At 42.0% G+C, this 18,364-nt stretch overlaps 1 protein-coding gene across 29 annotated transcripts in view; it reads left to right on the top strand.

Annotated features, from left to right (window-relative positions):
- Positions 1-18,364, top strand: part of MAP2 (microtubule associated protein 2) — a 234,011-nt gene that overhangs the window by 205,975 nt on the left and 9,672 nt on the right. For 19 of the 29 annotated variants that reach the window (XM_074910435.1, XM_074910427.1, XM_074910432.1 and 16 more), the window contains 4 exons: positions 343-404; positions 4,068-4,253; positions 5,647-5,800; positions 8,044-8,387. In XM_074910435.1, the coding sequence (XP_074766536.1) occupies positions 343-404; positions 4,068-4,253; positions 5,647-5,800; positions 8,044-8,387 (746 nt within the window). The remainder of the gene's footprint in view (positions 1-342; positions 405-4,067; positions 4,254-5,646; positions 5,801-8,043; positions 8,388-18,364) is intronic. The other 10 variants (XM_074910446.1, XM_074910443.1, XM_074910442.1 and 7 more) reach the window with 3 other exon arrangements.

Below are 18,364 nucleotides of genomic sequence, written 5' to 3'. Positions count from 1 at the left end.
CAGGATGCTAAGGTGTCTGAGGATTGACCTTCAGAACTAGAGCCTCTTATAGTTGTCAGTTATGTCTTGAACTTGTTACTGCAGCTTCTAGACTTCTAGGAACATGAATACAAATTTTTGATTTGTTTGAAATGCTGTAGAATACCATTTTACCTCAAGTGTGATGAATATAGGACAATTTTAAGGCAGGTACATTTCTGCATGCAGTTCACTCAGAGTAATTCACAAAGTAATTGCTTTGCACAGTAGTTCCAAGACATTTAATTGTTCTAACAAGTGTAATAAGTGGAAATGCTTATTATTACTGTTTTTAACTATTAAGTCTTTCTTTGGGTCTCTCAGCAGCAGGTGGTGAAACAAACCAGGCTCCTGGTGTATTTAAGCAAGCAAAGGAAAAACTCTCAGTGAGTAAAACCATCTTCTCGTTCATCTTTATGATCTTCCTTTGTCCTTATTTCAGATCTTTTTGTGTTAAGTCAGTAAGTAATTGTGTGTTCCATTTAAAATTTGTGTTCCATTTAGAATTTGTTTGCCATTTTCATTATTATTTAAAAGGGTAATTAAAACCCCCTTTCCTGAATAACCTCTGAATTACAGTCCTGGGTAGTAGGTGATGACAGTTTGCAGATCCATGGGGGACACACAGACTCTGAACTGCAGGAGTTGGATGTTGTTCAGTGTTTTGAGCCAGGTCATCCTCTGAAATAAACTGTGTACCTTGGCCCTTTCTGCAGCGCCCAACTCTCACTCCCGCCTTGCTTGGTTGCTATATAGGCAGAAACCCTCCCCCAGGACTCACTGGGTGTCTTCTGCTGCACTGTTACATAGCCATGCATTCTGCAGAGGTCGTGCCTGTGTAGAAGTTACTGGCCAGTAGCATTTTATATGCAATTAAGTGTTTTCTGAAAGGCCATTTCCTGGACTGGTGATCTCTCTCTGTGTTTTAATCTGACAGTTAGGTGCCCTGCCTTCAGCTGCTCTGTAGCCTGTTCTGTTCCCTGTGTCTGGCTCTCCGCTGCTGAGTTTCCTTCAGCGAATACTGCAGTGCCTCTCTGCCCTGCTCCCATGCTGACCCGACACTTCCTGTCCCATAACTCCACGATCCCCAGGAAACCAACTTCCTTTCGCCATCCCCTGTGCAACAGTTTTTTACATGACACTGACACATGCTAGTTTACATCTGCACACAACAATACTTAGTCATTGTTAGCCATCATTAACAATGAAGAAGTTCCTTCTACATTTCCTAATATATTCCATGGCTGATTGGTTTCATCTGTCTAACCAGATTGTCAGTTCTTTGGGGAACAAAAAGGTCTGTCTTATAAACTGCTACACATTATTTATTAATCTTACAAAATTTTTAATGATGATAGCAGTATAACTGATTGGAGGCTTTGGAGGATCTGTGAAATGTAGACCTGAATTCAGTCATGGATTCTGGGATTTCACTTGGGTTTTCAGTTCTGACCTATTTCAGTGCATAACTGGGAAAGTGCTAGAACTCTTTACTAGTACAGTAGGAAATTTCTGGACAGGTTTCTGAGTCAACAGTATGGTTTATTGCTGTGTTTTCTTGGGGGATGATCAACACTTACACAAGAGACATCAATACTAGCCCATATTCCGTGTCATCTGTGTTCATGGAGTGCTCAAAGTACTCTAAGTACAAGCACTGCAAAATCATTCTCTGTAATGACCTGCTTTCTACACACCTTGCTTATTCCTGTCCCTTATGCAAAGATCAGAAATCTGTCCCCTGCTTACTTTCTCTCCCTGTTGCCTTACTTCTCTGCCACACTCGTATAACTCTTCGACATTTTCTCTTCTGTGCCTTGTCTTCATCTCTGCTTTTATAAAGACCTCTCCCTTTTGTTGTGTTTCCTCCTGATTTTCAGCTTTTATGTCCTTCAAGTGCAGCCATTTCCTTTCGACTGGTAATGTTAGATCATCCAACCCAGTCAGTTTTGTTATCCATCTTCAAACTACAGTTGACATACTGCTTTGCAGAATAAGTTCAGGAAAGGCTAAGCAGTTCCATCTGCTGGAAGAAGCTGTGTACCTATGATAGTAAGATGATGAGAACATCAGTCATGTGTTAGGAACACCTCTGAAATAAAGTGAGGTTTCTGCATCCCAGCTTCAGCAGGCCCTGAGTCTAAGTGTGTGTCACATAGATCTTTGTCCTGTGGACTGCTGGCACTTCCAGCAACATGAACTATAACAGAGGCCAAAGGTAATGTATTGCTAACAGAGAAGAATAATAGCTTTCTGGGTAGAGCACAGGCAGGGATTGAGGCATTTGGTTTCTTTGCTTGCTCTACCAGCCTTGAGCATATCACTGAAATCTGGTTGGGCCAGATTCTGCTGCTATTACTGGTGCTAAAAAGTGCTTTGCTTCTTAAATAACAGGGGATCTAGACTGTGATAATCTCAGAGCAGTGCATTAACTCAAGGTCATGTCTTTTCCCCAGCTGTTCCATTGAAAGATCTCAGTCTTGTCCCTCTTTAGCGTCCCTGTATGCACGTATTCATGCAGGACACTGTATGTAATATGAGTGCAAAGGACAAGGTTTCTACATTGTGCCTAGAATCTTAATCTGTAAGAATTTTCCAGTCTTGTTAGGGGAAACATTCTGCATGACCCACAAATTGAAAAAAGTGAAAATCACTGAATTAACTCGTTCTAGGAATATATTCTAGCTAGTGAAGCACTTCCAGTCTTCTAACTAATTTATTGTCTTGCTACTTGGTGTGGATAATGATATCCAGTAGAAGTCCTCTCAGCTGTGTTGTAGGACTGGAGTTGTTTGTTACACAGTTCTGTAACTCTTAATCATGTTGATGATGTCATGGATGACATTCAGTACAGCAGCCGCAGTTTTCTTTAGGCTGGGTATGTGGCCTAAGCCAGATGCCTGTCAGGGTTGGATAACCCATTCTTTTCTCATTTTCTAATAAAGACAACTTAAGGATTAATTCATATACCTTTTCTGAACATTGAGAAAGTCTAGGTGACTGACTTAGATCACATGCCAGATTATTCATGGCTAAAGTTCTATACCAGATCCCATAATTACAGGTCCATTGGGATTGCTCCGGTGTATGTGTATGTTCTGTGTAACTTCATGCTTGCGTGTATCTGTATGTCCTGTGCAACTTCATTTGTATGAATACAGAGAGAATCAGGACTGCATTGCCAAAATAAGAGCCTTGCAATTGTTCTTTGTAGTATCGGTTATACCCATGCGAGAAACAAAAATGTTAAGCAAGTAGCCCTATTTTCTTTCAAGGAAATTCCTTTTTGCAAAGCAGTTGGATGCTCTTAAGTGTCCACAAAGAATTTTCAACTTGTCCTATTGGTGTTTAATTGTTCTTTCAATGGAGTATTGTCATTATTCACAGTCAGATGAGTATCTAGTCACAATGACGTATCATGTCAGCATTTCAACCACATACAGGTTTCCTTGTCCCAGGACTCCACGTTGTCAATATAAATTTGTGGATTTCTATAGAGTGACACCAAATACACAGAATACAGTGTTTGGGGTGCATTAGGGATTTTATGTGTACACGGTGGCACGAGAAGCAATACTGTGTTGTCCTTCTGCCGCTGTGGGAATACTGGCGTAACTTTGCTTTTAAGTTTCCCACTGTTTTATACTTGGCCGTAGCCTGGAGGGATATATTTCAAACATACAACTTAGTTTCAAAGGACTAGGATCTCTTGGTGCTCCTGTAGTTTTGCACTTGCTTCTAATGCAGCCAGGCAGGAGTTGTACCAGTTAAATGCCATACTTGACACCAGTTTTGTCCTATTAACACAAGACAAAAATAGCATCTGCAGGAAAGTACTTCCTTGAATCAGTAACTCTGTCCAGACCCAGATGGTTTCAGTCAAACAACACAGAACTGAAACTTCTATGCATGTCAGAACTGCATAGACACCATTACAGGAAAAGTATTAAGTCAGAGCTTGGCTTTTTTTTTTTTGGTCCATGTTGCATATATTTTCCATTTGTCCAGCTTCATGTTGTGTTTTCTTTTGTTTGTTTTCTCATGACTAGACTGCCTCTTTGTCAAAGATTCCTGCCTCAAAATCTAGAGCACAGTCATTGCTTCCTCCAAGACCCAGCTCAGCTTGCTCATTAACTACTAAAAGGGCCACTTTTCCCGATACAGACAGTTATTATGTACGGCCCTCCTCAGCAGGCCCAAGAGACTGCTTGCCCTGCTCAAAATCAGATGATAAGGTAAGGTAGCAGAGTTGGTAGAGAGAGTTAGCTGAGAGATGTGTAGGTGAACTCCATGGATCACATTCTCTACCCACTGAATTTGAGTAATTCTCTGCGAAGCTTACGTGGGATTACTTAACATCCAGTGGCAGGAAAACTGATTATCAGGCTACAAGATTTGTGCTACAAAATGGATAAAAATGAAGGAGATTCTCCAGAGGAAACATAAGTGAAATAAGTTATAACTAGAAGGACATAATCTTCTTTCTATTGATGATATGGATGCTGCTTCACTGACTGCCAAGAAGTTGCACCCATTTGCATGTGGGTAAGTGGCAAAGAAGAGCAGTACTAATTTGCCTTCCAAGTTTACAAAAAAAAAAAAAGCAATTTTCAACCAGTTAATATTCTGTGAAAACAAATTCAATCCCCAGTGTAGGAGGGTACAGTTCTAATCACCAGCAATACGGGTGGAAGCCAAATGCTCCAGGAACCAAATTTGGTCTGTGCATGGGACCATGTTGAAGAAGTTGCAGTATAAATTTAAAGAGATGTTTGGCAGTCCATCCTAGCTTCCCCAGTTTTACATTTCACATGGGTTTCAAATTTACTTGATGCTGAGTTAATTACTGTTCCCATTTAAAAACTGTTTTTGCTATTGACTTCCATTTTCTGTGTAGCACTATGCTTGGTGTGTCTTCTACCGGTTGGGACCATCATCATATTTGCCTTTGGGATGACTGTCTGCTTATGCAAGACTGTCTTTGGCTGTCCATTCCATAAGTTCAAAAATATTCTAACATACATGTCCATTGCCCTAACCATGGTAAAAAGAAGGTATCTGCTGATTTCAAAAAATAAAAAGATGAGTATGGAAGGAAATAAGACACCAGGCTTAATAGTCCTGCACTCAAAAAATAAGCTTTAGCTAAAAATTTTTCTCCATAAAAGAAAGACAAGTTAGTGTTTGAAAATGCAAAAATCACACATCACCTAACAATATAGTGTGGGATGTATTCTGGGCAGCAGTATTGCAGTTACTTTGCAGGTGAATGCACATAAGAATTTCACACCTGAACTCCAGAGAATTCTTCTACTTTCAACTTCCACTACAAAAACCTTGTTTTTTATTCAGAACCAAATGTGGAATCCATTCAAATTTAGATCCAAGAGTGTCTATATCTCTCTTTAGTAGCTCAGAAGGTGACTACTGGGTGTTTTGATGCAGTAAAGAAGCACCAGGGAGCTAAGCAGAGCATGGGAGGTGGCTGGATCCCCACAGGTTCCTGTGTGAGTAGTAAACTGGGCCCATAGGATGAGGTTTCCCCCTCTGTATATAGGTTGAGAGAAATCACACCCCAGAGAGTGAGTTTTGAAAATGAAACCTTCCTTTTTTCTTTTGTACTATTAGGATGGAGTAAGCAAGAGTCCTGAAAAGCGTTCCTCTCTACCAAGACCTTCCTCTATCCTTCCTCCTCGAAGAGGTGTATCAGGAGACCGAGACCGAGAGGAGAACTCACTCTCCCTCACAGCTTCTCTTTCCTCTTCAGTACGACGGACCACCCGTATGGTTTTTTGCTTATTAACCCTCTCCTACCGCTGTGGGTGTCTCCCATCCTTGTTAGATCTGTCATGTTGCCATAGCATCATGTGTCCCTTTTACAGGGGGGTAGGTCTGGGGTATGCTGTTGGAAATCAGAGCCCCCCAGACTGCTTTTTTTCAGATATGAAGCGCTGAGCAGCTGGGGCTTGAGACCAGGGACAGGATGCATGCTTCCCATATTCTGCAATGTCCAGAGCTAGCACTGCTGTTCAGACTGATCACTGCTATTAGAAAATACCTTTGCAGGGAGCTCAGAGCTGGGTAAGATACTTAACACAGGGCATTTACAAACAGCAACAAGAAAAATGAGACAAACCTGAAGCAGGCAACAAAGTATTCTGATGGATCTTGGAAAAGTGAACCTAATAGTTATAGTCAGTAATTTGCTGTTTCACAGTAATCATTTCACTGTGCTCTAATCCTAGGGTAAAAACTCTGCTGAGAATTGAGATGGTAGTTAGTGGAGTGACTCATTGGGGGAAGTTAGGATAGTAAACCAGCAAGGTCCTTTTATGAGGACCGATGTTATCAAATCACAAACCAAAAGAAATCACAGGACAAAGAGAATTTTATGAAATGCCTCCAGAATCTTTAGCTAGATTTGCATCCAGCCCAGGCCTCAGAACCTGGATGTGGCTCCCAGCTTTCCAATAGGAATTCCTCTGGTTTCTCTCTTTAGAAACCAATCTCAGCCCTCTTTAAGACAGTTTAAGGGAACTAGATGTTTACATTCTACCAAAAAAAAAAAGTCATTTGAAATTCTTAGGTGATGCTCCAAAGGTAAAACAGACACCCTTTGTAAGCAGAGTGACCCCCAGCTGGCACAGCAGCCCATTTCTGCTGACTAGGAGTGAGAGGCCATTGAGCATTTGCCAATGTGGTGAAGGGCTGAGGAATGAAAAATAAATATACCAAAGCTGCAGGGAGCTGGGGAAAAAAATCATTCCCTTTCTGTCTTAGTTGGTACAGTGAGAAGGTTATGGTTTAGAGTTGGTTTGGAAAGAAAGAAACTGTTCAGGGAAACTGGAGGTGAAAGTGGTGTATGTTCAAGCTGTCTAATGAGTCATGTAGAGCGGAGTGTCTCCTGGACCCCAGGAACAGCAATGCGCTGGGTTTGGTCCACCACCATTATATAAACAGACTGATTAACAAAGACATTAAATAAGATTTTTATTAGTCCCACTGGATGCTCTAGAGGCCCATTGGATTTATAATCCCTGAATGTTTTAACGATGAAAACATACACACACATTCAGCATTGGGGTTCCCAGGCTTTGGGGGTTGGTTTGGTCTTTCTCTCCCAGAGTATTCTCAGCAAAATTTTGCTTTAAGCAGCATATGGAGATACCTCAGCTTCTGTTTGTTTGTGTTTGAGAGTTACTCTGGCTGCAGAAAGCACAGTGCCTCTAGTAAACCAATTCTTGTGTGCGGTGAAAATGACTGGCAATCCCATAACCACTGAATGGACCTGCTACAAAATGTTACAGTATTTATTTATTTTTAACTTGCATGCAGATATAACTAGAACGTGACTTTTAATCAGGTTTGCTATCTGTAATTGCTTTCTTTCACTGCACTAATGAAAAATAGCAATTGAATGTGAGGGATATCTGCCCATCCACACAACAGAGCTATGACTTGTTGGTCAGCTGAATTCTCACCCAGGGTTCAGCTGCAGCCACCAGATTACCAGTAATGGTATGTGACCAGCAGCAGCCAGGCACTTGGGACCTCTGATATCAGGATTACAATCAGAATTTTTCCCACTCTAATGCCCAAATCCATTTAAATTGGTGACAGGTTTCTTACTGGCTAGTCTGGTTGTCAGATCAAGTCCTAAAGGTTAGATTCCAAAAGTGCTTCTCATCCTTTCCCCAAAACAGAAATAGGTTTGATACTGTGCCTTGTTTAGTGAGCTTTGCAGGAAGCATAGGTGGTGTGGGAAGCCCACCTGTGCTACAGAACAGAGAGCTCTGTCACCATATGGGCAATCTACCAGCTCAGCCACACATGACAAGGTAACTGCTGGCAGGTTGATCAGCAAAGCAAGACACGAGGACAGACACCCAGTCTGCTGTTCCAGCACTAGCACAGCCATCTTAGAGCTGTATCTTGCTTGTCACACAGGGGTATGCAGTCTTAAGAGGTAGAGAGGGAAGAGCTGTATTGCTGTAGGTCTAATGCTGGGTTTTTTCTTGCATGTAGGATCAGAGCCAATTCGTAGCAGAACAGGAAAAAGTGGAACTTCTACTCCCACTACTCCTGGCTCCACTGCCATCACTCCAGGGACACCACCAAGCTATGCCTCCCGTACCCCAGGCACTCCAGGAACACCCAGCTACTCCAGAACCCCACATACTCCTGGGACCCCCAAATCTGCCATACTGGTACCTACTGAGAAAAAAGTTGCTATAATTCGCACTCCTCCTAAATCTCCAGCCACTCCGAAGCAGCTACGAGTTATTAATCAGCCTCTACCTGACCTCAAGAATGTCAGGTCCAAAATTGGATCAACAGATAACATCAAATACCAGCCTAAAGGGGGGCAGGTAAGGTCCACTCTTTATGTTCATCTCTATGTGCTTTAGTCTTATGTGTGTACCTTTGGGATAGGTATGGAATGAGAGCCACTTTGAGTTGCCTTGCAAATGCTGCTTCTGTTGTCTGTATGCATTGGTTGTTAAAGTGACGTTAATTGGCAGGGGCCAGGACAATCTTCAGAAAGTATTTTGTCACCTGGAAACTAACAGTGCCTCACTGAGATCAGCTGAAAAATTTCAAACAAGATGTTGCATTCCACACCACAGATATGTTTCAGCCTGAGTCTCAGCAGTTGCCGCTTGCTTAGTCTTCATCAGTACAAGCAAATGAAAGAGGTTTGTTTTAATTCAAGCAAGTTCAAATTCAACCTAGATAGATGTTGGCAGGATTGCACAGCACCATGACCTTTTCCTGTGTCATTTTACATGATATGTGCATTGTGCTGGATGGTGTTAATGAGGGTTGCAGCCTCCAGCCTGGTAAATTCACGCCAGGGTAAAGATGATGGGAGGGGACAAATGTAAGACGTTGCTGTTTTTCTTGCTGCAGGGTTTGAATAAGGAGGAACAGAGCTTAGACTGTATAAACTGGAGAATGTATCTAAGAAAAGGTGAATGTGTAATAAGGCAAATCAGAATTTTCTGTTCTCACTGTCTGAGAGAACAAGAATTCAGGGACATGGTGATGTTATTGAAAGCTAAAAAAAAGATATTTTCTTACCTTGCAGAGTTAAGCAATGAAGTGCGTTGTCATGAAGATTGCTTTTGGCTAAAGACTGAATATGTGTGTAGGGTAGGAAAATCCCTTATTACTACAGACAGAACTTAGCAAACTTCGGAAAGGATAGTAAATATGCAGGCTTTTAAGCTAAGCAGAAGCTTTTGGGGACTGAGGAAAGATCAGATAGGAAGTACAATAAATCTTCCCAAGGTATGGTGTTGTTTAGACCTTCCTCTGAAGTGTCTCTGCTTGATGCCCTACCAAGCAAAGCTATGGCCAGAGCTGAAATAGTCTTCTCTCATTTCTGGGCAATGCAGAAATGGTAACACAGATGGCATTAAAAGCCAAAATCATGTCCAAGCAATCTGTTTGTCTTTCTGTTTGGAAGAGCTGTTGTTCTAGCTTTACAGGATGAAGTGGTCCATTCTATTAATGTTTAAAGAGTTGTGAAACCATTTATAACCTGAAAGAAATACTATTTTATTTAGAAACAAAGAGGCTGAATGAGAAAAGATAATATAGCTTTAAAACATTTATGCTAAAAATGTGAACAACTCAGTCCTGTGGATGTACCCAATTAATGTTGATTTAGTTTTTGTTAAAAGTACCTCTGCATTTCATATTGATTCTGGATGCAACCTCACAATGAGAACACCCAGTGCCCCCAGCTCCCTTTTACTTCCCTGAGATTGCTGAGTTACATCAGTGGCAATGTGAGTGCTTTATGAAAGGTTCACTTCTCAACTACCTCTAGAGACAGGACGTCGGGGTGAGTAACATGCTTCTCCATTCAGCTGTCCTAAAAATAAGACATTCCAGAAAGCCGTGTTGCACAGTGTTTCCAGATCAGATACTTCTATATATATATCTGAGTTTTGGAATTCATAGTGGAACATACAGAACAGTGAGGTTTGCCTAATGCTGTCTCAGAAAAAAATAATAAATTGGATCAAAACTTAACGTTGCACCCCTATGCCTACTGCAGACCTTCCAGGGAAAAAAACACAACAGGCTCATATTTTAAACAGTAAGGTATCTCTTAGGTGCTGATCCTGTTTTCATGGTAAATTAACACTTTCAGTGTTTTGTCAAATTTGGACAGTAGCCAGTTACTCAGATGAAGTCAAGAAGATAATGCCTCAGCAAAGGTTCTTCTGCCTTTATTTTGACAAGTATTTGTATCATTATTTTATATGGGATTTAAGTCCCGTTTGACATATTTCGTGGCAGATGGTCACAGTGTGCAGGGGGCTCCAGGAGGCTCAGAACACAAGTTCAGACTGCTCCTCCTAACAAGCCCAGCTGCTGGACATGGGGCTTGAAACCAGCACGGTGTTAGCCTGTCCTTCTCCCTCTTACTCTCTGTGGACTGCAACAACCATGCAAGACCAAGGAGCCACAGCAAATTGTATTTCTTTGTAAACACCATGCCTGGACAGCTACATTTCCTTAGCAGTTCACAGAGCCTTTACTAGGTAGTGAAGGGTGGCACAGCAGTCGGCATTTCAGTCTTCTGGGGATCACAGGGGAAATCTGATGGGTGGATGCAACGTCACTGAAGCTAAAGCTTTTTTTAATTCCCAGTGGTATGTGGCCACTGAAAACTCGCTGAATTTTTCCTTTACGTCTCCTTTATGCCATAGTTGCTTAGTCTAGACAAGAGGTTTTTAGGATTAGTTCTTTTCCAGTTTCTGCAGTTGAATTTTATAGGGTCTGTGAGAGGAACACATGAAAGCTAATTTCATTTCCTTGCGTCTGTTCACTTCTTTAATGTCTGGTGGCAAATATTGCACTGGCTGAAATGAGCTGTTATCTGCTATCTGCTTTTAGTGATGACACGTGAAACAAACAGAAAGCTGCTCAAGTTTTATAACCTGAACTGGAAGTACTGATAGCAATAACCACAGGAAAAACAGGCAGACAAAAAGCCAGTGTAGCAAGTTAAGTACATAAACATGACGTGCAAATCAGTAAAGGAATACAGATATGCAGGCCAAAAGTATCATTTGGAGAGAGACTATTCTTTTACCAGAGGCATAGCTGAACCTAGCACAAGGTCTCTTCTTAGCTTACAGCTCTCCTAGAGAAAGCAGCCACACGCTGTAACTGCCAGAGGCTGAGGTGCCGAACTGAAGAAGCAAGGCATGTTTGAATGCTAAATAAATCAAGAAATACAGTGCTTCAGCCTTGAATTTCATCAGAAGCTCATCAGACAGCAAATTGATTTTACTTCAGCTCTGACTTGCCAGCTACAGAAACAAAGCAAAGGAGAGAAATCACCTGACCGGGGGGGGGGGGGGGGGGGGAGAGAATATGCTTCTGGGGGAAGAAGCAAGCTAACTTTGCACTGCATTAAGCTTCTACTAGGAATAGATGGCTTGAGAGGTGTTTAATTGGTATTCTGCAGTCTGGAGAAATGAGGGCTTCTCTGGTCTGTGATATAGCCAGTAGGTGGTTGTCTGGTTTTCTCTTTATAGTAGAGTATGGTGAAATGTATCATTCTTGGCAAAGCTCAGAGGCGACTTGCTCATGGGTATGTCTGCTGGGCTTCAGATGGATTTTCGCACCGCATCAGCTGTGGAGGAAATGCTGTGCTTTCAAAAGTAACCCATTTGCATCTGTCATTTCTCAGACAGCCCAAGGGAAGCATGGGGGAACTGGGGGAAGGGGTTGGAAATCTGTTTCAGATGCCAAGGCTGGGGTTTTTCTTTTCTGTTCAAATTTTTTTTTTTCTTCTTGAAATTCTGTCTATGGGTATGGTTTGTACCATATTGGAGTACAGAAGTCCACTAATTGAATCTTTTTGTTACTGACCAGGCAGAGTATTTATAAAGCTTCATAGGCCAGCAACCGAGGATAAAGCCAACCTAGATTTCTTTTAATTTAATCTTAAAACATATACCTAAAATGTCAGCCATGGGCAAGAACTTCAGTGAATGTGAATCCATATAGCTTCATCAAAGTGAATGAAGCCATACAAACTAGAATGCCATGCATAAGGTTTAAAATATCACTGACTATAGTAACAGCCAGGCATCTTGAAAGAAGTAAGGTGACTTACAGAAAAATTATATACCTAAGCCATGTTGAAGAATGAGAGTTCCTTGAAGGTTTTTGAGAAGATTAAGGAAGAACTTAACCATCTTCCCCAAACTGTGGAAAACAAAGTGCAATTATTCATGAGTCAGAAAGTCTGAATAAATTGGTGACACCACTATTCAGTAGCACCTGTCCAGAAACCACGAAAATGCTGGCAAGGACAACAGGCATCTGCATTAGATGATAAAATAGACCAGCACAGGGAAGGATAAGACATTTCAGGGCTGGGCAGAGGAGGAGGCTTGGATGGATATCTGTCATCTTCTTTGCACAATTTTTTGTTAGCTTCAAAATCAGTTTGGATGGCAGGAGAGATCACCCCCACAGCACACCCCTGCACATGCCCATCATCCCAATTTACGACCCAGTCTGCAGAGAACAGTAAGCTGCTGAAGTGTTCCCTGCCTCAGCTACAGCCTGCCAGGATGCAGAGTCAGTGCAGAGACAGGTGGGTCTGGTGGCGCACCAGAGCTGAGCACCTCCTGGGAGAACTGCAGGTCAAAAGGGGATTCAGCAAATTCGCCTTGAGATGACATCTCATAACTCCTCTTCCTCCTGTTTCACATGTCTTTGCACCACATCATGAACACCGATGGCTGCCCAAAAATTAATCTGAAGGTCTAGGTTATGTGCTGTTGGTGCACTGGCTGATGAAGAGTGTCCTAAAAGATGGTGAAGAATATAGGCTTAACAATAAGTGCAATCTGAGCTGTTTCAGTGTCCCATTCTGTCACCCATCCCCTCTGGCACATCATGCACTTCTCCAGTCCATTGTGATCTGTGGCATAGTTGAGCCAAAACCACTTTGGCCCAAGTTAAGAGAACATCCCTGCTCAGGACAGTGATGAACATAAATGAGCTTCTAAGGTTTAAGCTTTGGTGCTTTCCCCAACAGGAAGCTGCTGTACAGGGAGATGTGGATTGACATTCTAACAGCTGTTGTTAAAGTACTTCACTAATGAGAGACTGGGAGGCAATTGCTTCCACACTGTTAGCTGCATTCATTGGAATAATTTTGTGAATTTACCAAGTCAACAGTTCACAACTTTAAAATGAAGTCATCTCTGTCAGACAGTCTGCTTTTTTTTTTTTTTCTTTATACATGCCCAGTTTTGTGGATTTGCAAGGAGGGCTTTGTTCTGGACTGAAAATTAGAACCTAATTCATCTCTTGTTAATTGCAGATCTGCAAATGCAAAGAGAAATTACAAGTTTCAGGCACACCTTCAAAACTCTATAACAACTCAAAAACATAATGTTTAAGTTTCTGAAATATAGAATTTTGGCTGATCATTGCAGATTATACAGAAATAACATCTTGCAGCTCCTGTGTTCAGACTCATTTAATGGAAGGCTTGCCTGAGTACAGTCTGTACAGTTAAGCCTGGAGTTATTCTGGATAAAAAGCAAGATCTTCCTGACTCATATTTTAGAAAAATGAAGCAAGGCTCTAGCAAGTTTCAGGAAGTTTCTTTGAGGAAAGGTGTTTGAGCAGGGAATGAGGACTTTCTGTCCGGAAGGAGCAGGGAATTAGGACTTTCTATCCAGATCTGACAGAGTGTGGCTGGGACAGACTAAATTCACTGCTCTGCCTCAACCATCCATAAAATGCGCATCACACTTATTGAGGACAAACTGGGAACCACCATCAGGAGGGTCACAAGCTGTCCGATGGGGCTCTAGCCACTGACAAAACTTCCACTGACTACAGCAGCCATAAGCCAATGCTTCTCCCTCTTTTGAAGGCAGTTAGCAGCAGTGCACTGATTTCTGCCAGTTGATGGGGTGTGTTCGATCCAGCTGGAGCTGAAGGTATCACTTTCTGGAGGATTCAGTATCTTTCCACTGACTACAGTGACAACTTAAGCGACCCGTTCCAACTCTTAGCTGGCTAATGTTAGAGGAGACCAATCCTGTGTTGCTGGTCTCTCGTTAATAGCAAAGGTGTAAGATGTATTTTTTTCTAGAGTAGATTGAAATTATCAGGACATAAATTCCTGTGAAAGTCTGAGTCATCCTAGCAGCAAGTTCAACAGATGAGGCATTTTCGGCTGAGCTCTAACTAGTCTAGATTTTAGCAATAAAATGGGGAAGGTTGTTCTTTTGGGAAAAATGTTCAGGCAATACATAATCTGGATCAGAGCTCTTTGGTTATAATAGTGTTCTGCCTTGCACGGAAAGGTGGGAAAAAAAGTTTATTTTTCTAGATGGGAGAGGACAGGAAAGAAAATGATAAAAAGTTTTTTTTTTTAATCTTGGAAATCTGGATTTGACCAATAAAAAGAGATGCCAAGGAACATATCTGCTGAGCTTTGGGAAAGCCAGCTTGCATGATGAGATAAACACAAGATACCTTTCTGAACTTGAATTAAACAACCTAATTTTCTCCATTATGCTGGAGTAAAGAAAATCTAGACATAGTGACTCAAACCTCATCCCTTCTTAAAGATCAGGCAACTGATCTGGAAACTATGATACTGAAACAAAAATCCTGTGTTTTAGGTGAATTAATTAAGCTCCTAGGATCTTTATTTGGTGTGTGAGAATCTCCTTCAATTTCTTTTACCATTCTTTTGATCAGCTCCCCAGATTTAGTGAGGAGTATGATTACAGAACATGTTACAGTTCATCTGACATGAATCTTGAACTTTCTTGAGCTGCCTGTTAAATTTGGCTGTTGTCTCTTGACTGTAAACTCTTTGGCACGGAAAATGGTCACTTTGCATTGGATTTCCCAGCACAATTATGTAAAACCTCTCAGTGTTTCTCTGTAGGCCTTTTCTGCCTTTATTGGTAGGGACATGCCTAGTTCAGTGTGGCCACCTTATTAATTAGATGAATACAGCAGTTTGCAAGTGGGTAGAAAGAAGCTTGTAAATCAGCTATCCTTGTTCTATGCAAGTATTAAAGACGTGGCCAATTGCAAGACATCTCTTCTATTGATACTTCTATTGAAAGTTCCTATTTTCAGTTGTTTGCGATAGTTTCACAGTTTAACTGTTCAGGCTGAAATATTGCATGCTCAGTCTCTGCCTCTGGGTATGTTTTTAAAAGTCAGAAATGAATTTACCTTGTTCACCCTTTACTAAGAGCTAGAAGAGGATGGTGCATTGTTTTGCCTTTTGCTTTGAATCTCACTAGCTTGTAGGCTGGCAGTTTCACTGGTGTGTATATTCACTAATTTCAATAGTGCAAAAGCTGAACATGATCACGAGCTCTGTTTGTAGATGTGGAAAGCCTGAATCACGGTCTTTCTCTTCAAGGTCTTTGCTAGGCCAAATAAATACCCTTCCCTTTCCTCTATCTGCAGCCTCTGCCAGGAGCTTGAAAACTGTAGTATCATCTGCCCTTGGCAGCATATAGATTTGGAAGTGCTTAGAACTGCCTCTTGATTCTAATCAGATTTTAACCTTAACCTTGCTTCCTATGCAAGACCAGTTCTTGTCTCACTCAATCACTGTGTTAATCAGAACAAACACTGAAATAATGTCTAGTTCCTGGGATGTAGCTCTGTCAGATTATTGTGATGCAGTGGTAGGTAGGAGGAACTTGCCCTTTTTGATAAGTTGTTACAAGTCTGGGAGCTTTTCCCAATGTCACAGCCCCACAACATGTTCAAACAGCAAGTGGAGCCAAGCTAGGGTATTTTTAAATCTTTAGCACAGTGTTTGTGGTAGAGCTTCTCAGAGGCCATAATTGCAAGGCAGGGAGAACATAAATCATCAGCTTATTGGAAAATATATTCAGAGTCTGTAATTTCATCAGTATCATAATTTTTGTTCTTGGAGTATCTTTGTTTTGGTGTGTACCAGTTGTAGTACATCATGGGAGGGAAGCTATTTATGGATTCTCTGCTTGGATGCTGTTAAGTTAGGGGCTTTCCATCTTGTGAAAAGTAGCTGGACTGAATGATTCTAGTCAGCAATGGAACATAATTCTTTCTCTTTCATAACCAGGCTTCAGTCATTGATGTTGTCTTTAGCAGTGAGGCACAACTGAACTAAATTCTCTCTTGCATTTCTCTGCCTTCCACTCAGTGTTTCTAGAAGTTTCTGCTCATCTTGAACCAGCAGTACAGTACTGACAGAGGAGGGCCTGCTCTAGACCCCTGGACTGGAGAGTGTTGTATATAGAGACTCTGAAATCCAAATTCACTTTCTGTGAACAGCCTTAGGGAGGCATATGACTGACTGGGAGATTCACAGGTGTTGCTAGCCTGTCTCTCTTCCTCATGTCAGCCAGTTTACCCAAAAAACATCTTCTCTGGTCTGGTGTAGATGTTGCCCTTGGACCTCAGTCCCTTCCTGTTTAGATTGCTATTCGGGCTGCTCTGTGTAGGAAAGGAATTAGTTTACCCTCGCTGAGTGCAGATCAATATATGCCTTGTCTAAATGAGCTCTGAGAAAAATACCTTTGACACTTGGTTTCCTAGCAGGCTACCCATAAATGCCCTGCATCCGCCTGTACCTTGACATACAGCATTCAGACAGCACAGGAGGTATTGAAGCACAGTGTCTCACTCCAGATGGAGGCTACCTAGCAGTGGTGTGAGTTAGTGAGACTATACTCTGCACAACGGCACACAGTCTGCCCAGGGCTTCAGTTCTGGGCCGCTGTTGAAGAGTCATCAGAGGACAGAGTGGAGGCAAGGTCTCTCAGAGCTTCAGACAGAAGCCAGTTTTAACTTGGGCAATGTGGTTTTGTGGAATAAATGCAGCATTGCCTGTAAGGCTTCATTTTTCCACTGTGGTTTAACTTCATGTGAATATGACAAATGCTGAAGAACCTCAGCTTGGTCCTGATCTTGGTACTGACTTCCAGGCCCTGCCCACCTGGACAAACCATCATCAGATCAGAAGAGAATGTACCATTTCAGACTGGCAGGTCAGCACAGGTGTTGTGAGGGACTCCGTCGGGACATTGTCTTGTTGGAATATTTAGTGAATGTGAATAGAAAGCAGTCCTGTTTCTGCCACAGGCTGAAATGTTCCCTTTTCTGAATGAGAGCATGAGCAGGCTTGATCTTTAATTTAATGTGCAGCACAATTGAGGTGCATATATGTACATCCCTACCACACCTCCACTCCCACACAAGATGTACATACACATTCAGGAACACGGAAACCTTCCTGGTGAGTCATGGTGTTCACGCTGTCTCTATCACAGGCAGCTGCATCATCTAATTCCTTTCATCAAGTGCCATAATAGAAGTTTACCATTTTCTTGTTGTAGCTCTGTTCCCTTGGGAGGCAGTTCCTGAGCCTCCCTGCTCTGATAGTTACAAATTTCCCTGTAGATTCCAGCTTCACATAATTCACAGTCAGTTTACATTCTTTGTTTGCAAGCCAAAGTTTCTCTTTAGCCTAAATAGTTCCTGTCCCTCTCTGGTACTCTCCCTCTCATGTTTACAGTCTGATTTCTCAAAGGAAACAAAACTTGTGCAGTCATGATGTCTGGCTGGCAGTCCCAGCCTTCTTCAACTCATTTGTAACTTGTTGGCCAGTTTCAACTAGTGCTGGCAAAGGAGCTGTGGTCAGAAACACAGGCAGCCCCTCCAAGCTGGGTGATAGTTGTTGACAGGGTACAAAATGGAGACTCAGCATAACGCTGTCATTGGGGTAAAGGCAGTGATAACTCAGCCCTTCTCCACAGTCAGAGACAGCAAATGGCTGACTGGCTGTATATTGGCTTCTGTTTGCCCAGTCTAGCAGTCCTGGGAGAAAGCTTGGGAGATATTGCTGGCAAGAGGAGTTAGGGCTTGCTGAAGAATATAGGGTGGAGGGATTAAGCAGTTTAAAGCCTTAATCTATAAGAAACAAGGCTCCATTAGTTTGTGGAACACTTCGTTATAGAGGGCAGTCGTGATTTAAATATGTGCAGGGATATTTATACGTTCCAGGAAAGGGAGAAATAGATCATCAGGGAAAACCTGGATCAGTGCATCCCTGTGCCAGATGACTCGGCTCACTTCAGCCCTCAACATAGGACATCAATGATACATAGGTCCGCTGCTGGCCCCTCTACACAGGGTCACGTTTCACCCAGTGAGACAGAGAGGATAACTGAGATGATTGGTCCTTCACATATCTGCTAGCCAGGTCCATGGGCCATAAGACTCATAAACTGTCAGACTTCTTGGTGCAAATCAGCCTTTAGGCACTTGATCA

This window comes from Athene noctua, chromosome 7 (genome assembly GCF_965140245.1).
Source record: "Athene noctua chromosome 7, bAthNoc1.hap1.1, whole genome shotgun sequence".
NCBI classification, from domain to species: Eukaryota; Metazoa; Chordata; class Aves; order Strigiformes; family Strigidae; genus Athene; species Athene noctua.
This window is presented reverse-complemented; position numbering and strand designations above follow the sequence as displayed.